The following is a 24,876-nucleotide window of genomic DNA, read 5'->3' on the forward strand; positions in this document are numbered from 1 at the left end:
GCGGGACCCGAGCCGTAGCAGCTGCAGGGCACGGCCTCGCCATGAGCGGCCACAACGCGTCCGAGTTCCAGGTCCTCTGTAGCCCCGGCCGGCTGTTCCTGCAGCCGCTGTGGGACAGCCTGCGGGCCCGGGAGGCGCTCCTGCAGTCGCCCTTCTTCCCGGCCGCCTTCTCCATCTGCACCTACCTGGGCTGCTGCCTGCCCTTCGTGCTGCTGGACGTGCTGTGCCCCTGGGCGCCCGCGCTGCGGCGCTACAAGATTCACCCGGACTTCGCGCCGTCGGCGCGGCAGCTGCTGCCCTGCCTGGCGCAGACCCTCTACCAGCACGCCGCGTTCGTCTTCCCCGTGACGCTGCTGCACTGGGCGCGCGGCCCGGCCCCCATGCCCGCCGAAGCGCCCGAGCTGCTGGAGCTGGTGCGCCACGCCGCCTGCTGCCTGCTGCTCTTCGACGCCGAGTTCTTCGCGTGGCACGTGCTGCACCACCGGGTGCCCTGGCTGTACCGCACGTTCCACAAGGTGCACCACCAGAACGCGGCGTCGTTCGCGCTGGCCACGCAGTACATGAGCGTCTGGGAGCTCTTTTCGCTGGGCTTCTTCCACCTGCTGAACGTCACGCTGCTCCAGTGCCACCCGCTCACCGCGCTGCTCTTCCACGTGCTCAACATCTGGCTGTCGGTGGAGGACCACTCGGGCTACGACTTCCCGTGGTCCACGCACCGACTCGTGCCCTTCGGCTGCTACGGCGGCGTGGAGCACCACGACCTGCACCACTCGCAGTTCAACTGCAACTTCGCCCCCTACTTCACGCACTGGGACAAGCTGCTGGGGACCTTCCGGCCGGCGCGTGCCAAGTGACGTGCTGCCCCCTCCCCCCGCCCCCCGCGGGCGCGGTGGCTGGGTGCCCCTCGAACCCGGGACCGCTGAGCACTTCACACTTGAATCAGGACAGACACACCTGAGCCTTTGTGTTGTTTTGGTTTTGTAAGTAATTTATTGCCTGATAGAGATTTGTGGGTCAAGTCTGATGTATTTTCACAGCCTGACAGAGTAATTTATATCGTTTTTGTGTATGGAGGACCGTACTCGGAGTCGAGTTCTAGCTCACTTCCGGAGCTTTGATTCCTGGATATGTTAGGCACTCGTCACAGACATATTTAAATCATCTCTAAAACGATTTGTTTGTAGGGCAAGGACTTTCATATTTCTGAAAGTGTCACAGAAATAGGCTACAAGAAGATATTTTTATGGAGACTATGAGCAATGAAGCATATCCCTGCTGGACAGTGATCACAAGTATTGTACTTTCCCCCTATTTTTTCATATAACTGTATATTTATATACAATGAAATGTTATTTGTGCCTTAAAAATGCAAAAAAAAAAAAAATCCAACCTGAATCAAACAAGTACTGGCTGCTGTTTGTTTTGTTTTGTTTTTTTGGCGTTTTGACGGATAGATACTGAAACTGGCAGAGGGAGCTGGACAGGGGTGTCCTTCAGAGTCTGCTTCAGCCTTAGAATGAGAGAAATCCCGTGGGAGGGTATTTTGGGGGGACTGTAGGAGAGACAGAGGCAGGAGAAGGGATCCGTTAGTCTGTCTTCCTCTAGCAACTTCACAGGGAGGAAAACCACTATTGTTCTGGGTGGTTTTCGGTTTTTCAGCTGATTTCTACATAACAAGCAAACCAAAGAATTACCTTCTAAAGTTTTAGAGAGATTAACTCTGCTCAACCATTTGATTCTTTGGACGAGAGTGGTGTTGCGCGATGTGCCTTGCTTTGCAAAACTGGCGAGTCAAGTGTGTGCATTAGAAGGGTGGAAAGACACAGAAAGAGATTCGGAGTAAGCCCTCCTCAGGGAGCCGTCTCGTGTAAAAGGCCAGCAAACACATAGCTTCTGGAATTGGGAGTTCTTGCGTACTCACTTTCCTTAAGACCCACATGCAGATTGCATATCCCTTTCTCAAAGAGAGGAAAAGTGAATTTGGCCCTCGGTCCCAGGTTCCTCATCTGTAAAGGGAGACCGTGTTCCAGATTGTTCTCTCAGATTACCGATGAATGTTCGTTACTGACCACACGACTCTTACCCATCACGTAACCCAAGGGCTGCTGCCTGATTGTTTGCATTTTATCTTTGGAACAGAGTTAAATAGGGTCACAGAAAACATCACTGCAATTTAGACAGGAAAGTCTAAAGAATGGCAACTTTGTATGTAGTTCCAGGTTCATTATGTAAGAACCAAGCTGTCTCGTTTAAAAGTGAAACATCCATCTGAAGCCCTGGTATCCACAGCCTGCAAAATGAGACCTGAGAAATAGGTGCAGGCTCTCCCAAGATGCAGTCAGAGGGCCGGGGTATTCTGCTGATTCTCCCCTCCCCCCGCAACCCCTCCCCCCCCCGCCCCCCATTCCCTCCCAGCAGGTGTGCTCTTCTGGTTTCTTCACCTAAATTATCGCCTCCTCTGTCCACAGAAGGTCCACGCCGAGTCTGAAAGATTATACTGATATATGAAAGTGGGGTTACACCCAAACTGCCTACATACCTTGGATTAGGACAGTGTATCACAGCTCAGAGAATTTTTTCAATGTCTCATGTCACCTTGCTGTATCAGGGGAAACTTGGGGAAGCTGTACCCTCGGAAACACTTTCTCTGAATTGATGTTTTAATGCTTTGGAAGGTGGAGTGGGGGAGCGGAGAGGATGGGCAGTTTTTCAGAGAGTTTGACAGCCTGATGATAACAATACTAGTGAAATAGTTCACATCTTAGTGCACTTTCTGTGTATTTCCCCACTCGCTCCTTACACTCTGCAGGAGGTAGGACAGTGGTTGCCAGTATTACCATGATGGTTCCAATCCTGTATCGGAGATGGAGCACTGGTACCTGTGCCGGGGAGGTGATTGGCTCCTGATTATAAAACGCTAGGAGTTAGAGCCAGTTCTCGAACTCCAGTCTTCTGAGGCTTGCGATGCTCTCTGCGGCTGCCAGGGACATATCAAGCCTGCCACACCACCAGATGGCCCCTCTCAGCTATTCCTCCTCAGCCACCGCGCCTCAAGCAAAATTCCATCCCTGACCCATTACTTTGCTTGGATGTCCCAGGATTCAAAGCCAGGGAGAGTGGGCGATGCCAGTCTAAACAGGACCTGGGCCAAGGGTTCTGTTTTCTGTATTCCTCACTGTGTATCAGCAGCCAGACTGCCCTGGGGGGCTGGACTCTGGGACTCGCTAGCTGAGTGATGGTGGACAGATTGTTTGGCCTGTCTCTGCCTTGACATCCTCATCTGTGAAATGATGATCATCTCAGAGCCTGCCTCACGGGGGATTCTGTGTTACTGCGTGTGCAGGGTAGGGGGGCTGAAGGTCATGGACGGTTGGTTTGCTGCCGGGGATGTTTCACGATGTGAGCACTGAGATGGCCATGGAGGAGGGGACAGGGGCCTCCCATCCACAGGGAGACCAAATCAAGCAAGCCTAGGTTTTGATCCCGCCTTTCCATGGAAGTTAATTCTCTTGTCCTCCTTTCAAGGCTAGAGACTTGGAAAGAGAACTCTGTGTTTGTCTGCTCCTACTTCCTTACCTCTGAGTCATGTAGCCCCCACCTCTTCTGGAAGCATCCACACCCGGCTCCCTGCTCTCTTCCCAATGAGCCAATCTAGTGACTTCTTCCTCTTGGTTTTCCATCTGCCCAGCTTTTTTTTTCTTTTTCTTTTTCTTTTCAAGGGTATTTGTTTTTGCTAACCAGCCTTTTCTTAGAACGGTTTTAGTGAGGTTTCTCCAAACTGCTTTCCTTTCTAATTCTCTAGCTTCCTTCAGTGGATCCACACTTTCCTCAGCAGGGAGGCAAGTCTGTGGGTGTTGCTCCTCTTGTTAGAAAGTATCTATTCTGCCCAAGAGGAATGTTCTTTGCACCAGCATCTATGGCACTCTTATCTCATTCTGGCGCATGCACACAACATCTAATAAGTGCATGTGCATATATACACCCTGTGTGTATGCACACTATGTGTATGGCCATACACAGACTATAGGTCCGCACACTATTATATGTCCACAGGCATGCATTTGCACCCACACACCACACCCCATATACATGTGTGTGTGTATATGTACATGCACATATATATATTACATATGCACATTATATATACACAGTATAGGTATATGTTCCCTCCTCTCTCCACTCACAAAAATGCACATGCGAACACACACACACACACACACACACACACAAACTACACATGTTACCATTTCTGTCCTGCTTACCATTTATTTTTTCCCCTAGTACTATACTCCGCCTTGATAAATACTGGTTCGGTGTCATGTGAATCCCGGAAGAGGTAGACACAGCCTTGCCGTTAGCCCTGTCTTTCTTCCTCCATCCCATCATCCTCGCTAGTCCATCCCCGCTTCCTCACAAAGGTCATGCTCGCGACACCTGATCTCTGTTCTAGAACAGGTCACGGTCTGCTGAGAAAGACAGTCTGACCAGGAAATGCATCTAGTGTAATGCGGTCCGTGCTCCAGTGGGGGGAAAGTGGATCAGGCTGTCAGGAGAACCCAAGGAAAGGTGGGCTCACTTGAGCAACAGAAACCGTGAAGGATTTGTAGGCGTTCGGCAGGTGCAGGGCATACCTGTTAGCAGCGAGAGCCGTGCAGAGCAGAGGAGTGGAGGAACTTGGCGTGCCTGAAATGAGGAAGGAGGCACCGAGCACTGTGAGGACGAAGAAGGAACGTCCTCACACTCGACAAACCGCAGGACCTGTTGGCTCACCTGCCTCTGCGCAGGGGTTTTGAAAGACGATATGTAAACTTGCTTCGAAGTCAGTGTTAGGGCGTGCTGTTATTTGTTGGCTTATAATGGGTGCGTGGATGAGTGCACTGAACATGGACTTGGAAATGACGTTCTGAGACACCAGGTTGTATTCTCCAGGCGCCCTGTTCCGCAGGGTGAGGGGGGAGCTCCTTGGGTTTTTAGCAGAGGAGCAATGTGATCAGACCTAGCGAAGAAGGTAACTGGCGGCGGAGAACGGTGGTAGTGGTCCCACCTAGGGGGCCGCTTCAGGTTCTGTTGGCTTCCAATCCTGGCTCTCTGGCTTATGGTGAACTCCTTGAGCTTCAACAGGTTACTCCATCCAAGACTCAGTTTCCCCATCTGTAAGAAGAGGGTAGTGTCTGCCTTTGGAATATGGTGACCAGGGGCCCCTGGCTGGCTCAGTCGGTTAAGCATCCAGCGCTTGGTTTCGGCTCAGGTCATGATCCCACGGTTCGTGAGTTCGAGACCCGCATCAGGCTCTGTACTGACGGTGTGGAGCCTCTTGGGATTTTCTCCCTCCCTCCCTCTCTATACTCCTCCTCCATGCACTCTCTCTCTCTCTGTCAAAATAAATAAATAAATTTATAAAAAGAATTATGGTGAGCTGTATGGAGGATATTTAGAGAATTTAGCACTGTGCTTCCCATACAGCAAACACTCTCTGAGTAGGGGCTCTTTTGATACAAGTTGTTAGAAAAGCGTTAGGATTGCAGGCAAGATAGAATCAGCTTGGTCCCGAACAAGTGGAGATTAGGTGGAGAGGAAGAAATGAGTCTCTGTTTCGTTCATAAAAGCAACACAGTTCATGGAAAAATTTCAAATGCTAGAGAACAGTGTGAAGTGAAGAGCAATATCCGTCCCCACTCAATGAACTGATTCCCACTACAGATATAATGAATGTCAGCCATTTCCTGAGTACCAGACCAAAAAGCCAGTCATTCAGCGCTTCCCTCCTCTCTCTCTCCTTTTCGGCTAGGATTGCATTAAATGCATCCAAAGTTAAATAAACAGGGGCACCTGGGTGGCTCAGTCGGTCAAGTGTCCTACTTCAGCTCAGGTCATGATCTCTTTGTGGGTTTGAGCCCCGCGTTGGGCTCTGTGCTGAGGGCTCAGAGCCTGGAGCCTGCTTCGGATTCTGTGTCTCCTTCTCTCTCTGACCCTCCTCTGCTCACGCGGTCTCTGTCTCTCTCTCAAAAATAAATAAAACGTTAAAAAAAAAAAAGAAACAAAAAAGCAAGTTAATGTGAACAGAAATTTTTAGACAAAAGCCCAGGAATATTTCCTCCCTCTAAATATCTTTTGCTTATTTCCTGTTTCTGTCCTGTTAGATCACTACTTAAAACAAGAAGAGAAACTGACATTGTCTGTCCTCCCCAGCATCCATGAAAGCCATGCCTGATGGGGAGGCAGAAAGGGCAGGTCCACAGGCAAAGGTCACAGAGGCTGCTCCCTGCGGCTGGGAGTCTCCTCATCCTCATCCTCTCTCATGCCCACACCCCTTTTCCATTGTGGGGGAGATCACTCAAGTCCCTTTGAACATCGGTTTCCCTCTCTGTGAAATGGGTGGAGTTCAGGGCAAACGGGTCTCTTCCTACTAGGAAGATAGGGCGGGCTAGGATGCTGAGGTAGGAGTGAGCGCTGTGCATGCCGAGTTTGACACGGGGATCTTGGGTGTGTCAGGAAGGCACTGAGGTGCCAAGGCTCCCGTCCCCCTCCTCTCCGCCATGGTGATCCTGCCTCACAGATTCCCCTCCTCGGGCCACCCTTCCTTGCGTACATCCCCTCTGCATGCCCTGGTCCTAGCGTCCCTGCTGAGTCTCAGGAGGGTACGGGAGGGGAGGGTGTGTCAGAGATGAGGCAGTGGAGGCGGAGTTTGCAGAAGGAGCCACACAGAGGTGCGGGTCAGAAGCGTTGTGGATCCCAGATGCTCCAGGAGAGGGCTCTGCCTTCTCTCCACGCCCAGGACGCAGACCAGGCCAGAGCTGCAGCCGCATAAGTAGCGTTAGGCAGGACAGGGCTTTGGAGGAAGAAACACGGTGCAGGCTGCACGCTGGAAAAATGTCACCCCCTACGCAGCTCTTTTGAGTTCCCAGTTAAATGGACAAGAGGGGCTCATCTTGGCCATGGGTTTGCTCTGCCCGGCATCCAGCAGAGTGAGGGAAGACGGCTGGCGTGCTGACACTGTCGAGCTAGGAGGTTCCCCAAATGTTTCCCTATTTTAGGAATAAGGAAACTGAGGTTCAGAGATGGGAAGTGTTTTTTCCTGGGTCGCACAGCTGGGCTAGAACTGAAGATGTGGGCTCCCCCTGCCTCCCTGCGGATTCCTTCCCACCCTCTGGGCCTTCAGAGCCATTGCAGACAGCCTCTTGCCTGGTAGCAGAAATGTGGTTATTAAAACTTTTTTATTTTTTTATTTATTTTTTTAACATTTTAAAAAAATTTTTTAATGTTTATTCGAGGAGAGAGAGAGAGAGAGAGAGACAGCGTGAGCAGGGGAGGGTCAGAGAGAGAGGGAGTCACAGACTGAAACAGGCTCCAGGCTCTGAGCTGACAGTCAGCACAGAGCCCGACATGGGGCTCGAATCCACGAACCGCGAGATCATGACCTAAGCAAAAGTCGGACGCTTAACCGACTAAGCCACCCAGGCGCCCCTAAAATTTTTTTAAATTTAATTTTAATTTTTTAATTTTTATTTTTGAGGAGGAGGAGTGGAGAGCAGGAGCAGAGGAAGGGCAAAGAGAGAGGGAGACACAGAATCTAAAGGAAATCCAGGCTCTGAGCTGTCAGCACAGAGCCCCACATGGGGCTCGAACTCACAAACTGCCAGATCATGACCTGAGCCGAAGTCAGATGCTTAACCNCGTTATAAGACACTGCCTCAAAATTGTTGCAATCCACATTCTTTGTTAATCATTTGCGTAAACAAAAGCTAAACAGCTCTGCTGATTTTTAGCAACTCCAGTGAAGTATTTATTCTGCACTTGGTTTAGATCAATTCTGCCACATACTGTTGTGGGTAATTGATGTAAACTTTTATTGCATCCCTATGAACTCTGAAAATCTCTGTTTAGAGAGTGTTTAAGAAAGTATCCATAGGGTGCCTGGGTGGCTCAGTCGGTTGGGTGTCTGACTTCGGCTCAAGTCATGATCTCACGATTCGTGAGTTTGAGCCCCGCATCCAGCTCTGTGCTGACAGCTCAAAGCCTGGAGCCTGCTTCAGATTCTGTGTCTTCCTCTCTCTCTGACCCTCCCCTGATTGCAGTCTGTCTTTCTCTCAAAATTAAATAAGCATTAAAAAGAATTTTTTAAAAATAAGAAAGTATCCATATAACAGAATACAGTTAATTTGGCAATTAACAGGAATGGAATCATTTATACATGCAACAGCAAGGAAGAGTCTGAAAATAATTATGATAAGTAAGGGAAGCCAGACACCATAAAGCATGTACTCTATGGTTTGATTTATGTGAAATAGTATTTGTTAAATTCTGCTGATATAAACTCCAGGAAATGCAAGTGAGTCATGAATCCATTGTGACAGAAGGAGGATTACTAGTTGTTGAGGGGAAGAAGAGGGCCTCAAAGATGCAACATCAAAGGGGATGAGAAAGCTTTAGGGATGATGGGGATGTTCACTATCTTGATTGTAGTTCTGCTTTCATAGGTGTATACATATGTCAAAATGGATCGAATCGTGTAATTTAAACATGTTTAGTTGATTGTATATCAATTATACTGAAGAATGACAATGATGATAAACCATTTATGAATTTTAGCTTTGAAGCCAATTTGCCATGAAAATAATATGGTGGGGGACTTCATGATAACATCATAAGCACACACACACACACACACACACACACACACACAGAGTCTAAGATCTATCCTTTGCCCATCTGTACTCCTGACCTATCAGAAGGAAGAAGACCCATTTGAGAACCTACAAAATTCAGACTCCTTTCTCTGCGGCCCTCCTCTCCACCCCCACGTACACACAGACAGGGCAGGCTCCTGCAGCCATGTTGTACTGTATGATCCCGCTACTGTGGCTGCAGCTTTGTGGACCTGGGTTGGAGATCACCTTCATTTCCTGCTTGCCCAGAGCCTAAAGGTCGGTCAGAGGTGAAAGCTTAGGGCCTTTTCAAGTCCTTCTTGAACATACACAAGGTGTGGGCTTATGTATGATCTTTAGATTCCCAGGAATATTTTGGAACTTTTCAGAGTCTTGATTCCCCAAAGCATCTTTCTGTTCCTACCAAGTTTTTGCTTCGTTGATTGCCTGTTGAACTGCCGGCCATTGCCCTGAGCAGCTGTGACTGATACCTTCACCTGTAAATGTCATGGACAAATTCCACCCACTGGGTAGTTGGCTCAGCACTTGGTGAGCTCCAGATTCGACTTGATAAAGACAGGTATTTGGGGCCTATCCTCAAGGGATTCACAAGACTGGTCAAAACAAATAACCATGGTTCTCTGTGAGTCAAGTCCATTCTTCTTCTGGACTTGGACCTGGACAGATCCCTGGACCTGGATCTGTACTGGGAACATGGGCTGTTTCTTCAAGGCCACTGCTGAGGTCTGGAATAGGAGCTGAGACTAGAGTAAGTTAAAATGACGTAAACTCTCTGTTCTTACCAAGATTCAGCTATTTTTTTTCTTGGTTAAGCATTTTTCTGCTTCCTGCAAGCTTTTAGTTAGTTCCCAAAGTTCCAAAATAATAGTTTCTGATAGTTTTTCCCATGCCTTAAGGATGGATGGATACATTTTCATCGATGACATCCACTTTGTATGTTTTGAATTCCCCTCTGGCCCAGAATGGGGTCCATCTTGGCAGATGTTTTGTTTGTTCTCATATGAGTCAACTTGGGCTACTCTCACAAAATACCATAGACTTTGTGGTTTAAATGACCCACATTTATTTCTGGAGGCCAAGACATCCAAGATCAAGGGCCTGGCGGACTCAGATCCTGATGAGGGTCCCTTCTAGCTTGCAAATGGCCACTTTCTTAGGTCTCCACATGGTAGAGAGAGAAGAGACTCTAATCTCTCTTCCTCTTCTTACAGGGACATTAATCTCATCATGGGAGCCCCACTCTCATGACCTCACTGAAACCCAAGTAACTTGTAAAGGTCCTACCTCCAAATACCAACACTTTGGGAGTTAGGGCTTCCACATAAAAATCAGGGGCTGTGTTTGGAAGGGTGGCACACCAGCATTCAGTCTATATGTATTCTATTGGGTGGAGTGTTCTGTAATGGTCAATGACAGCAAGTTGATTAACGTGCCATCCAAGACCCCATCTCTTTATTTTCCTTCTACTTACTCTGTTAAACATTAAAAAGGGGTTTTGATATCTCTACTTATAATTGCAAGTGTGTCTGTTTCTTCTTTTAGTTCTACCAGTTTTTGCTTTGTGTATCTTGAATGCTGTTGCATGAGGTATAGAAATGTCTAGGATTGTTACACACTTCTAATTTACTGAGCACCCACTGAGCTGCGATCTCAGTTTGAGAGAAAAAGAAACCTCAAGTACAAAATGATGAGGAACCTTGCCCAAAGTTGTACACAGCAGGAGAAAAAAACCCCAAGCAGATAGAAGCCAAAGTCCTCAGTTTCCACTGGTGTGTTATTTTAGGTATGGAGGAGGGAGTCCAACTTTGGGTAAGGTCAGGGGAAGGGATCAAAAGGGTCCTTAAAAATTTGGCCTTTTGTTGCGGTTGAACTGTTCCAATCTGGGCACATCACACACATCTATTATCAGATGCAAAGACAACACACACTTCCTGGCAAAATAGAAGTACTTAAGGTTAGAGCCAACTTTTAAATTCCACATTTCTGTTTTTCTCTTCTGAGAAAACACATGTATGTGTGGCCTGAAAATGGTCTCTCTCTTCTTGTCCCTGGGTTGCACAAAAGCAGTCCCAAGATGGCTGATGAGAAAAAAAGGAAGCATCTTAAATAGATGTTAGTGAGTCCATAAAACCCACTGCTGAAGCAGCTCAGCGGCTTACTGTACTTTGCTAATAGACCTTCCCTCAAGTGCTTCCCCCAAGCCTGTTTGTTTCTTGCAGAATCACACAGAGGTACGGCGTTAACCTTTTAATCAAAAGCAGGGATATGAGTTTTGGCTTTTCACTTCCTGACTTTGCTACTTTGGGAAAGTGACTTAACTCATCTTTAAAATGGGTCTACTAATAGTGCCTAACACAAAAGGCTACTTTTTAAATATTTGAGTTCTAATTTATTATTATTTCTAATCATAATAACATATGTTATATATTATATATTAATAAATATAATATATTAATATATAATATATTTAATTTAATATAATTAAATAATATAATATATTATTATAATATATATTGTATTTATAATTTATTAATGTTACCATTCTTTATTATCCCCTTTTACTATTTTTTGAGTATTTGTTTTTCTTTTTTTCTATTCCTTTAAAAAAGATTTTTTAAAATTTTATTTAAATTTAACTTAATTATCATATGATGTAGTGATGGAGTACTATTCAGTGTAGGGTGGATTCAGGAGTAGAATTCAGTGATTTCTCAGTTACATATAATACCCAGTGCTCATCCCAACAAGTGCCCTCCTTAATGCCCATCCCCCATTTAGCCCATTCCCCCACTCAACACCTCTCTAACAACCTTTAGTATGTTCTCTGTATTTAAGAGTCTCTTATGATTTGCCCCTCTTTCTGTTTTTATCTTATCTTCTGTTTTTATCTTTATGTTTTTTCTTTCCTTAAGTTCATCTGTTGTGTTTCTTAAATTCCACATATGAGTGAAGTCATATTATATTTATCTTTCTCTGGCCGACAAATTTAGCTTAGCATAATACACTCTAGTTCCATCCACATTGTTGCAAATGACAAGATTTCATTCTTTTTNACCATTCATCAGTCGATTGACATTTGGGCTCTTTCCATATTTGCCTATTGTTGACAGCACTGCTATCAACAGTGGGGTGTATGTGCCCCTTGGAATCAGCACTCCTGTATCTTTTGGATAAATACCTAGTAGTACAATTGCTGGGTTGTAGAGTAGGTCTATTTTTAATTTTTTTAGGAACCTCCACACTGTCTTCCAATGTGGCTGCCCCAGTTTGCATTCCCACCAACATTGCAAAAGGGTTCCTCTTTCTCTGCATCCTCGCCAACACCTGTTGTTTCCTGAGTTGTTAATTTTAGCCATTCTGACCGGCGTGAGGTGGTATCTTATTGTGGTTTTGATTTGTATTTCCCTGATGATGAGAGATGTTAAGCATCTTTTCATGTGTCTGTTAGCCATCTGAATGTCTCTTTTGAAAGTGTCTGTTCATGTCTTTTGCCCATTTCTTCACTGGATTATTTGATAGTAATATTTAAAATGCTACTTCAATATGAGGTATTATTCTAATTATCCCTCTTTATAAATAAAGAAAGTCTGCTTCCTTCAGTGTCTGTTCATCAGTGTGAGTCAATACTGGTAATTGTCATATCTGAGTCCCTTCCATGGATCAGGCATTTTTATCTACAAGATCTTACATAGCCCTCATTTCACCCATCAACCTTGTAGGATCTTTTTCATTGCCACATTTTTACAGAGAAGGAGAGTGAAACTTTGAGGGGTTACATGACTTGCCCATAATTATGCCCAGAGTATATATGGAAATGAGGATACAAAGTTAATTTTAAGTATAGCCTCTTTCTTCCACACACCTCCCCCCACTCCATCCCTGAAACGATGGGGAGGCTCTCCTGAGCATGCCTTGCATAGCCATGCAGGATGCACATTGAACAACTCCAGCGAGTATCATTTTCAGAGGTGTCATTTGAATGGCGCCCCCTAGAGGTGTGCAGTGCACAATTGGAGACATGTACAAGGAAGGCCCGGAGTAGTTAATGGGTCTTGTTCAGAGAGCAGAGAAGATTTTGCTGCCACCACATCTTCAACCCTGTATTCCTTCTTGCAGTCGTTCTTGGAGGTAACTTTCTATGCTTTTTCAATTCTGAGTTAATGGCCTGAAGGGGCCTGATCACACTACATCTTACCATGTGGTGTGACTTTCTCAGGGTGATGGTGATGGACACGCCTGCGTTTGTAGTATTCTTTGGGTATTTACCTTCCATGTGTGCTGCCACCATCCAAAAAGTTGCTGTGAAAGAATTGCCTTGCCGGATTTGGCACCTGATGCCAGAACATGGGCCAAAGTGACCTATTTTCTTGGAGATCATCTTGGAAGATTTCCTTCAGGTACCTGTTTGTATTTAAGCCACTAAAAGTCTTAGAAGCAGACTTCTGTGGAATAAATTCTCTCATGTCTCATTTCTAGATAATGCAGCCTAGTGCTGCCCTAGGCCTTCACCTATGAGAAGTGCCTTTATTGTCTATGAGAGGAAACTTCTAGTTTCCTCTCCCATTTCCTCTCAAATGAAACACTTTCATTTGAGTGTGTTTCCTTTTTCTCCTACCCAACTTCCTAGATGCTTAGGTTTAAAGAGGTCTTTCCCTAGCAGCCAAGCTTTGATAATGCCATTTGCACACAAAGGAGGTAGTAGAAACACTAACTTTCAGCAGATCTGAGCAAGGTCTGTGGTGTGGGCTGGGCAGATGTCACGCTGTTTTTAATTACCTCAGTAATCATTACAAAAAGATTACTATACTTTCCTTACATGTATATAGGATTTTATGAAACGGTTTCACAGTCAAGAGCTTTGATCTGTACTATGACCTCGTGAAATTGGATGGATAGATAAATCTATGTCTTGCAACAGAGAAATCTGGAATATGAGGCTAGCGATGTCCAGCACCATGTACAAGTTCACAAAGCAAATAAGAATCTGGACCATGCTTGAGCTTTCCTTCCGAGGATTCCCGCAGCAATCACTGCATCAATTTGGAGGTCATGGAGGCTTAAATCCTTTGCTTTTTCTTTTTTAATGTTTTAATGTTCATTTATTTTTGAGAGAGAGAGGAGAGAGAGAGAGAGAGAAAGCACAGGTGGGGGAGGGCAGAGAGAGAGGGAGACACAGAATTCAAAGCTGAGCTGTCAGCACAGAGCCTGACAAGGAGCTTGAACCTGTGAACTGCAAGATCATGACCTGAGCCGAAGTCAGAAGTGCAACCAACTGAGCCACCCAGGTGCCCCATTCCTTTGCTTTTTTTCCATTCCTAAGTGAAAAGATTCACTATGACAATATGCAGAACATTCAAAACCTCCCCAAATTATCACAGTGATGTTAAGCTGAGTCCAGTGAGTATTCTAGAAGGATAAACCCATGTCTTTAAAAGCTGCCTCATCCAGAAATAGCCCTTGCTGTGATTCCCTATCTCCCCTACAAGAATCAACAGCAACATTAAGGGACAGAACTGCAACTGTTGTCTATTAAGAACTGTCTTTAACAAGAACTACCCCAAGACCACACAGGTATTTGCAACCTGATGTGAATCTGGGGCTCCCATGACCTACAAGAAGGTAGAGCAAACCCAGCACAGCCGATTGATCGTCACTCAGCCAGACTGATGCTCTGTTCATGCTCAGAGACTTGGAAATAACTTTATTCTCTCAGAAACCTGTGCTTCTCCCCCCAAGTGGTCCCCTCTCATAATTCCGTCTTAAAATGCGGTCTCCAGGGGGCACAAGTCTGTTGTGTCTAAATATGTATGTCAATAGACCCATATGCACTGAGGCACATCATTAACTGATGACAAAGAGACCCTTCTTGTTCTCTTTTGACATCTGTGTTCTTGTGAGCAACTGAACAAACTTGAATATTTGCCTTTCACTTCATGTGAAAGGCAAATATTATTTTTGAAATTAGATATGTCATTTTTAAAAATTTTTACCTAAACCCAAGTTAGTTAACATATAGTGTAATAATGGTTTCAGGAGTAGAATCCAGTGATTCCTCACTTATATATGACACCCAGTGCTCATCCCAACAAGTGTCCTCCTCGATGCCCATCACCTATTTAGCCCATCCCCCTGCCCAACACCCCTCCAGCAACCCTCAGTTTGTTCACTGTATTTAAGAGTTTCTTATTGTGTGCCTCCCTCTCCATTTTTATCTTATTTTTTCTTCCCCCATGTTCATCTTTTGTGTTTCTTAAATTCCACATATGAGTGAAATCATATGATATTTGTCTCTCTGACTAAATTATTTCGCTTAGCATAACACATTCTATTTCCATCCATATTGTTGCAAATGGCAAGATTTTGTTCTTTTTGATCACCGAGTAGCATTCCACTGTGTGTGTGTGTGTGTGTGTGTGTGTGTGTGTATCTTCTTTATCCATTTGTCGATCAGTGGATATTTGGGCTCTTTCCATGGGTCAGTTATTGTTGATAGTGCTACTTTGGGGTTTATGTGCCCCTTTGAACCTGTATTTTTGTATCCTTTGGATAAATACCAAGTAGTGGAATTGCTAGGTCATAGGGTAGCTCTAGTTTTAATATTTTGAGGAATCTCCATACTGTTTTCCAGAGTGGCTGGAATGTTGCATTCCAGCAGTGTAAAAGGGTTCCCCTTTCTCTGCATCCTCGCCAATATCTGTTGTTTCCTGAGTTGTTAATGTTAGCCATTCTGACTGGTGTGAGGTGATATCTCATTGTGGTTGTGATTTGTATTTCCCTGATGATGAGTGATGTTGAGCATCTCTTCATGTATGTATCTGTTAGCCATCTGGATGTCTTGTTTGGAAAAATTTCTGTTCATAACTTTTGCCCATTTCTTCACTGGATTATTTGTTTCTTGAGTGCTGAGTTTGATAAGTTCTTTTTTTAAAATTTTTTTTTAATGTTTTATTTATTTCTAGGAGAGAGAGAGAGACAGCATGAGCAGGGGAGGGTCAGAGAGAGAGGGAGTCACAGTCTGAAACAGGCTCCAGGCTCTGAGCTGGCAGTCAGCACAGAGCCCGATGCGGGGCTCGAACCCATGAACCGCAAGATCATGACCTAAGCGAAAGTCGGACGCTTAACCGACTAAGCCACCCAGGCGCCCCGAGTTTGATAAGTTCTTTATAGATTTTGGATACTAGCCCTTTACCTGATATATCATTTGCAAATTTCTCCCATTCTGTCAGTTGCCTTTTAGTTTTGTTGACTGATTCTTTTGCTGTGCAGAAGCTTTTTATCTTGGTGAGGTCTCAACAGCTCATTTTTGCTTTTCTTTCCCTTGTGTCCAGGAAAATAAATATGTCTTTTAATTCAGTGGAGGTTGGTATTGACCCACAGCTCAAGAGGAGTTGAGCACAGATCAAACTAGGGGAGATTAGGATAAAAGAGAGAATTCAGGAAATGTAAAGTTAAGGCTTGAGGTTTCCAAGTTCCTCATATGACTTGACATGGTTCCAAAAACTTCTTCCAAGTGAAATACAAATGCAGTAGTTCCACTGAATATTAGTATTTCTAACTGCCTCCAGCTCCCTTGAGGATACACGCCTTTAATAAAATCTTAGCTAGTGGGGAGAGAGTTTACAACATGTACGCACCAATTTTATGTGTTCCCTCCCTTGGGTTAACCAGAAACATCAAAAGACAGGAAGAGGAGAGTGGAAGATAGCATTGGAAACTCTTTGTTGGAGAAAAATACTTGAAAATGTATCTGTTCTGGGGTGATGTTTTACAACCCTTCTGTCTTGTCGTAATTGAAACTTCAGGCAGACTTTGTACAAAAAAAATAAATAGAACAGCTGGAGCTGTTATGGTTGAATAGGAGGTGGCTACACAGAGCCTACTTGATTTGTCACCCCTACATCTTCTGGGGAACATTTGAGGCACTAGAAGAGCTGGAAGGAACACAGTGAAAACCCAGTGGACTAGGGAATTTCTAGAATTTCATTCTTGAGGAGGAAGTGTTTATTTAGCAATTTCCAAAGGAAGAGAGATTGGAGTGCGAACTCTTGACAGGGAGGATTCTGACTTTTTATTTCTGTATTTTTGGTGGTGAACATGAGACCTGGCTCATGGCAGGCGCTGATTAATTCATGAATTCATTAAATAAATGCCTGTATTTTTCAAGCCTGCATCTGAGGGACCAAAGTACTTAAAACCAAGGGACCCCAGGCAAGTAAGTATATTAAGGAGAATGAATGTGGGCCTTACATTACTTGATGTCCTCATAATTGCCTACCTGGAGAAAATGATATCATTTCCCTGATATTAGATCCAAATGAGGAATGAAATAGGTTAACATTATTGAATTTTCCAGCTAATGAAGCTCCACCTTGATATGTTGTCAGGTTTGTTGTCATGTCTTACATGACATATATTGTCTTGACATTGGCTGTAAGAACCTGTAAAGCTATGGTTTTCAAATTGTAGAGTGCATAAGAATCATTCCAGGAAGTGGTAAACAACATGCATTTTGGGTTGTACCCTAAAGGTTCTGAAACAGCTGGGCTAGGGTAGGAACTGGGGGTCCTTATACAAGTGATTCACAGCCCATAGTTTGCCAAAGCCTGATTGCCATGGGCAAAAAGTACAGGAGATGAGTGGTAACTGTGTGTTCTCGAGGGCTACAGCTATCCTTCTAGATCCCATGCATTCTGGGCAAACCGACTTTGAAGGTAGACCCCAAAACACCCCTGTTCCTCCAGAGGATTCCAGAATGGGATCCAACTTGCAGGCTTCCTGGCTCACGCCCTGCTGTGGGGCTTGCTAGGCAGAGGCCTTGGGAAGTTGACCCCAATTGCAGCTGTCGCTCGGATTTGCTTTCTTGATCCATTTTGACTGGAGCCTGGAATAGCCCCAAAAGTAGTAGTTGAAATGCGTTCAGAAGTCACAGTGACAGAGCGGTGCAGTGCCAATCTCTGTAACCACCTCTTTCAAAGAAAGCCATTTTATTAGCCTATTGAAACCTACCAGCAGGACAGAATGGAAAAACCAAATTCCTTTGTGATTGTGATAGTTTCCTACTAGCTAAATATCATTACTATATTGGGCATGACCAGCATGTCGTAACAACCAGCATTTGTATCATAAGTGTTTACAAAGGGCTAATCAATTAGTCCACAAAGAAGCCTTGAGAGGTAGGTAGAGCAGATTCGATTTTTTGAATATTAAGCAATTTTCTTTTGTTTTAATTCCAGTGTACCTAATATATTGCATTGTATTAGTTTCAGGTGTACAATAGTTCTACACATTTTTCAGTGCTCATCATGATATGTGTACCCTTAATCCCGATCACCTGTTTTACCCATCCCTCTACCCTCCTCCCCTCTGGTAACCACCAGTTTATCTCTATAGTTAAGAGTCTGTTTCTTGGTTTGTTTCTTTGTTTTCTTTTTTTTTTTTAATTTTGTTTCTTAAACTCCATATATGCGTGAAATCATGAATATTAACTAGTTTTTGAAACAAAGAAGCATCATCTTAAATGACATTGGTTCCAATGTCAAAAATTATTTTTAATGCCTTAGAGGATGGTTGAAATAATACGTAGCAGACAAAAGCCTCTGAAGGCAGGTAGGTAAGGGGGCTCCCCTCCCCCCACAACCTGTTCTGAGCAATGGTGGCATCTTTATGGGAGGTGTGAATCAGTCACATCCTGTCTCATTAGAATGGATCATTTATGGTATCTTTTGTTTCCCCAAAATACTGAACAACCAGTCTTTTTTTTTTAAGTATATTTAAACAATTTATCTGTTTTTTGAAAGAGAGAGAATGTGAGTGGGGAAGGGGCAGAGAGAGAATCCCAAGCAGGCTCCACACTGTCAGCAAAGAGCCTGATGCAGGGCTTGATCCCACGAATGGTGGGATCACAGCCTGAGCTGAAATCAAGAGTCTGACATCCAACTGACTGAGCCCCCTGGGTGTCCCTGAACAAATCAGTCTTTTACAGCCAAAATGTCCCCAGATTGTCTAAGAGCTTGGTCATCCCAACTACCCCTCAATCCTGTTAGGTCTTAGAAAGAGCTAAGTGGAAAATGCCATGCCAAAAACTCATAAAATTTATAAACATAATTAACACACATTTTTACAGGAACTGAAGGTCCCCGCCAAGAAGTCTTTTGACATCTAAAGTTCTCTTTTTTTTAAAGGCTTCTTTTATTTATTTATTAAAAAAATTTTTTTTAATGTTTTATTTATTTCTAGGAGAGAGAGAGCATGAGCAGGGGAGGGTCAGAGAGAGAGGGAGTCACAGACTCTGAAACAGGCTCCAGGCTCTGAGCTGGCTGTCAGCACAGAGCCCGACGCGGGGCTCGAACCCACGAACCGTGAGATCATGACCTAAGCGAAAGTCGGATGCTTAACCGACTAAGCCACCCAGGCACCCCTAAAGGCTTCTTTTAAATGCTTATTTATTATCGAGAAAGAGAGACAGAGACAGAGAGCAAGTGGGGAAGGGGCAGAGAGAGAGGGAGACAGAATCTGAAAGAGGCTCCAGGCTCTGACCTGTCAGCACAGAGCCCATGCGGTGCTTGAACTCACAAACCATGAGATCATGACCTGAGCCGAAGTTGGACACTCAGCCAACTGAGCCACCCAGGTGCCCTGACACTTAGAGTACTCTTACTGAAACAGTGTTTTTCCATCTTTTGGGAACGTTTATTTACCTTTTAATTGACATTAAAAATCTCAAATTCTGTCTTGCCCCAATTCAATGCCTCCCCACTTCCTTTCTTTGAGAATCACTAAATTTCATGGACGGAATCTTCTGTGAACAGGGATTCTTAAAAATAATCTTCTGCAAGTAGGGAATAGAATAAAGCTGGTGATGCAGACCTCTAGAGTAGAAGTTAAAAAAAAAATGATGGGTTTTATTCACCCTGTGGCCCTTACCCAATCAAATATAGCCTTGTACAACCCATCTTCCTCTTCAGTCCCTGGTGTGTGTTCTGACATTTTTCATTTATGAACCTCAATCTCTTATTTCCTTCCAGCTCCGATATGTTATGTTTCGCCATCAGAATACAACAGAGTTATAAATGGTGATCACGACGGATGGGAAATGTAAAGTAGTTGGCTTGTTTCCCAGTCAGATCATTTTCTCCGATGGGACTCTGGAGAGCAAGAACACTGTATGGGAGTGAAGGGGACAATGTATCAAGTGTAGGATTAGTGCTCAACTATTATCTAGAAAAGATCTAGTACAAGAACATGGATGCCAGCATGTCTAGATAAATATAGAGCCATATTAGTTCAAGATGGGAACCACTATCCCTCTACCCAGAAGACTGAGCACTGCTCAGATTACTGCTGTGAATAAATTCATCTGACAGAAGATCTACCGTAAAAGGGAAGGGCCTGGAAGCGTTTTCGTTCCTTGGCACATAGGCTGAGGCAGTTTGTGGCAGTACACTGGGCAGAAAACAGATGTGCTGTGTTCTGACAAGCACTGGGTGGCACTTGCCCTCTTAACTGCCAGCTGGCCGGCTATCCTGTCGCTGACTGATATGCTAGGTTGAAATCAAGCAAGGAGAATGTACACAGAGGGCTCCATGGACACTGAAAAATGGCGGCATGAGTCATAGGACTAGAAGTTGCTTCTAGATAATTGTTGGCATTTGTATGAAATTTAGCCTTGACCAAGACCTGCCTTCTGATTCTTAAACGCTCTACAGATAAAACAACACTTAAAATCTTTACACCAGGAAGTCACTGGGAACCCAATATTTTCCTCACCAAAGAATTGCAACATAGGCTTTTTACGACTAAAATTACATACGAGTGTCTGTGACATTTGTAGGTACTTAAAAAAATATATAGTTTGTAACATGTCAAGTCGAAAAAAAAATATACCTAACTTTTTAAACAGGAAATTTGGATGATAAGATTACAATAGCTATTTTTCCTATGCTTTACAAAAATAATTTTTTTAAATTTTATTTTAGAGAGAGAGAGAGAGAGTGTGTGTGTGAGCAGGGGAGAGGGGCAGAGGGATCTATCTACCTACCTACCTATCGATCTACCTATCAATCTATCTATCTATCTATCTATCTATCTATCTATCTATCTATCTATCTATCTATCTATCTACTGACCTACCTATCGGGAGAAAGAGAATCCTAAGCAGGCTTCAGGCTCAGCATGGAGCTAAACGGGCTTGATCCCATGACTCTGGGATCGTGACCTGAGCCAAAATCAAGAGTCGGATGCTCAACCAGCTGAGCCACCCCCGGTGCACACCCTCCCTTTTTAGATATATACATAGAGGAAGAAATTTATTTTAAGAAATTGCCTCATGTGGGGGCGCCTGAGTGGCTTAGTCGGTTAAGCGTCCGACTTTCACTTAGGTCATGATCTCGAGGTTTGTGGGTTCGAGCCCCGCGTCGGGCTCTGTGCTGACTGCCAGCTCAGAGCCTGGAGCCTGTTTCAGTCTGTCACTCCCTCTCTCTCTGACCCTCCCCTGCTCACGCTGTCTCTCTCTCTGTCTCCTAGAAATAAATAAAACATTAAAAACATTAAAAAAAAAAAAAGAAATTGCCTCATGTGACTGTGACAGGTGGACCAGCTGGAGGCCCAGAACAGCCAGGATAGAGTTCCAAAAGTACTCTTTTATTTCCAAGTTTTCAAAACATAAGCATATATTACTTCTGTGCAAGAGAAATGTAAATGTAATTAAAAAACATTATAATGATACTTGTTAACAATTTTGGGGACCTTTTTCTGTGCTGGGTTCTGGGCTCCATACTTTGCATGCATTGTCTGTTTTAATTTCCCCAAATACCTTTGAGAGTGGAACTTGCATTATTCACACTTAACCAACGTAGAAGCAGGTTTATCAAGGTTCGGTGACTTACCCAAGGTCGTTCATGGTAAGTATATGGCAAAGCCAGGATCGGAACCCAGGTGTTTTGAGACTGGAGCCTTAGGACTAAACTCATTAATAAAATCAGGACACTTCTTTGATTTTCCATTGTTACCAAACCCTAAAGCTCTCAATGGTACTAATCACTAAAATAATCCTAACATGGCAAATTCTGGAGTTTTAGCTCAACAATCAGATTTTTTTTCTTCACCTTTTACCACTTTACCTCCTCTCTCTGTCTTGTTTAAAGTTGGAACCCCAGGAGGGCCTTAGCATTTTGAACAAATCACAGGAGACATAATTCTGAAACTCAGTCTTGCTTGTTAGGCTCCTAGATGACCTAGGACATGGGCTGAAAATTCATAGACATCAGAATATTAGTTATTTTAACAAAATCTTAATTTTTCTTGTGAGTTCTCTCTCTCTCTTTAAAGGAAAGTGCTCACACAATTTTGATTGAATTGAAGCTTGTTGGGTGAGTTGTGGTTAATGGAGGACTTATTTTATTTCCTGGAGGGAAACCCAGACACCAACCAGTCATTTTGGTAGACTTCCGTGTTCTGGAGTCTCCTGCTTGGCCCTCAGCTGGTAAGTCTAGAAGGATGGAGCGAGGAGAGAACAGAGCAGCCAAAACACCAGAGGACATTCAGCCTGCAGGATGACTAGCTATTCACTAGAGAACAGGGGAGCACTGTGGATTGTCAGTATGGGGGGCAGTTGTGTGCTGTAAGGTCGCCGTGAACTCTGAATTAGCCAACACGGGACCATGGCTCCTCGGGGAAATACAGAATTAGGTCCCGAGAGCCTCTGCTCACATTTTTGTCAGCTGATCTGTAGATAACCTTGTTGTATGTGTGTTTCTGCTTAAAGACACCTTACTTAATATGTATTATTGATTCATTAACACTGTGTCATGGCCAGCAGCCCTGTAGCTCAGCCCTGAACTAAGCCTATTTTCTCCATAAGGCACATTACAGCCTTGTTGAGCTTAGGAACATCAGCACTTGAGTGCTATGCCTGGGGGCCATTTAACATAGTGAAGCCACCTACAAAAAGCACAAAAATGGAAACAAGGTAGCACTGCATAGACCTTGAAAGGGACACTTGTTTGCAGCGTGAGTGCCGAGACAGGAAGACCGCATGTCACCTTGTTCAGCTTCAGCTAAGGACGTGCATGTCAGTTGCATGTCAGAAAATTTTTTTTCTGCACCTGTGCACAAATAACTCCTAGAAGGCCAGAAGAATTGATTTGGGGGTTAAAAGTAAATTTTGGCAAGTAGGCAAATTTGCAAATACAGAATCTGTGAACAATGGGGACCTTCAGCATTTCAGTGTTTTCGTGCCTGGCGAGACCATACTCGTGCATGGAGCTGAACCTTAGTAGTGGTGTGTGACCCCAGGGCCTTGGGCACCGTAACTGTGCCCTGTGAGGCCCACTTCCACTTCTACCATCGTGCCTCTGCCCTGGCTACTTCTTCAGTTCTGGCAAATTACCACTTCCTTTGCCCAATTTTACCATTTTCCACAGGATTTTTCCCATCCTGTAAGCCTCTTAAATATTCAACCTCTTCCATAAGGTCACCCTGATAATCTTGGGGAATATTAGTCTCTCTACCCCACACCATTGTCAATAAATACCACTTATTGATGATAGCTTGCTTCTTAACACTTCTTAACTTCTTAAGCTTAACACTTAACAGTTCTTAACACTGGGGCTTTCTCTTCTAAAGTTTTTCTTACTGTTTATTTTTGAGAGAGAGAGAGAGATCGTGCGTGTGCACGCGCAATCAGGGGAGGGACAGAGAGAGAGAGGGAGACACAGAATCCGAAGCAGGCTCCAGGCTCCGAGCTGTCAGCACAGAACCTGAAGCAGGGCTCAAACTCACAAACTACGAGATCATGACCTGAGCTGAAGTCAGCCGCTTAACCAGCTGAGCCACCCAAGTGCCTCTGGGGCTCTTTCTTCTACAGCTACCTAAGAGTCACTCAACAGAGTGGCTCCTTTGGGACTGTGGTCTGTTCCCTTCATGTCTCTCCTTCCCCTCCTCCTATTAAAACTTGCTTTCACAGAGTTTAATGAAGTTGATTTTCATCCAGTCATGGAATTCAAAAGCTCTTAGGGAACCACTGGATTAAAAGTTATACACATGGATTAAAATTTGCTTTACTTGACCTAGCTTAAAATTTTGACCCTTAAGTCCTATTCCTAATAGGTCCTCAATTCAGTTTCACCGTAGACTGCATAGCTACCTCAAGATCGGAAGTTTGAAGTTATTCAGTGCTACATTTTTATTTATTTATTTATTTATTTATTTTCTCCTTTTCTTTTTCTATAGAATAAATCTAATATGTAACATTGCATGACTTTGGTGTATAGCATGTAACTTTGACATATTTACAAAACATAACATGATTGTCAATGTGGCAATATTTATTTATTTATTTTTCAATTCTTTTTTTAAAAATAGTTTATTGTCAAGTTGGTTTCCATATAACACCCAGTGCTCATCCCCACAAGTGCCCTCCTCCATGCCCATCACCTCCCTTCCCCTCTCCCCCACCCCCATCAGCCTTCAGTTTTCTCTCGACATTCAAGAGTCTCTCATGGTTTGCCTCCCTCCCTCTCCGCCACTACTTTTCCCCTTCTTCTCCCCCATGGTCCTCCGTTAAGTTCCTCCTAATCCTCCTATACGTGCAAACATATGATATCTGTCCTTCTCTGCCTGACTTATTTCGCTCAGCATAACACCCTCAAGTTCCATCCATGTTGCTATACAAGGCCAGATTTCATTCTTTCTCATTGACATGTAGTGTTCCATCGTATAGATAAACCACATCTTCTTGATCCATTTGTCTGTTGATGGACACCTAGGCTCTTCCCATGTTTTGGCTATTGTGGAGAGTGCTGCTGTGAACAATTGCTGAGGGTACATGTGCCCCTATGCATCAGCATTCCTGTATCCCTTGGGTAAATTCCTAGCAGTGCTATTGCTGGGTCATAGGGAGTTCTGTTGTTAATTTTTTGAGGAACCTCCACACTGTTTTCCAGAGGGGCTGCACCAGCTTACATTCCCACCAACAGTGTAGGAGCGTGCTTGTTTCTCCACATCCTCGCCAGCATCTAGAGTCCTCTGATTTGCTCATTTTAGCCACTCTGACTGGCGTGAGGTGGTATCTCAGTGTGGTTTTGATTTGTATTTCCCTGAGGGGGAGGGATGCTTAGCATAGTTTCTGTGTCTGTTGGCCATCTGGATGTCCTCTTTGGAGAAGTGTCTGTTCATATCTTCTGCCCATTTCTTCACTGGGTTGTTTGTTTTT

The 24,876-nt window shown here is 44.3% G+C and overlaps 2 protein-coding genes across 2 annotated transcripts in view; both read left to right on the forward strand.

Annotated features, from left to right (window-relative positions):
• Positions 1–24,876, forward strand: part of LIPA (lipase A, lysosomal acid type) — a 239,164-nt gene that overhangs the window by 130,518 nt on the left and 83,770 nt on the right. The gene's annotated exons all lie outside the window — the stretch shown is intronic.
• Positions 42–1,354, forward strand: CH25H (cholesterol 25-hydroxylase). The gene has a single exon (XM_077751891.1). It carries the CDS (start codon positions 42–44, stop codon positions 852–854), a length of 813 nt encoding a protein of 270 aa, XP_077608017.1. The 3' UTR covers positions 855–1,354.

This window comes from Crocuta crocuta, unplaced genomic scaffold (assembly GCF_008692635.1).
Source record: "Crocuta crocuta isolate KB4526 unplaced genomic scaffold, BGI_CrCroc_1.0 scaffold694, whole genome shotgun sequence".
Taxonomy (NCBI): domain Eukaryota; kingdom Metazoa; phylum Chordata; class Mammalia; order Carnivora; family Hyaenidae; genus Crocuta; species Crocuta crocuta.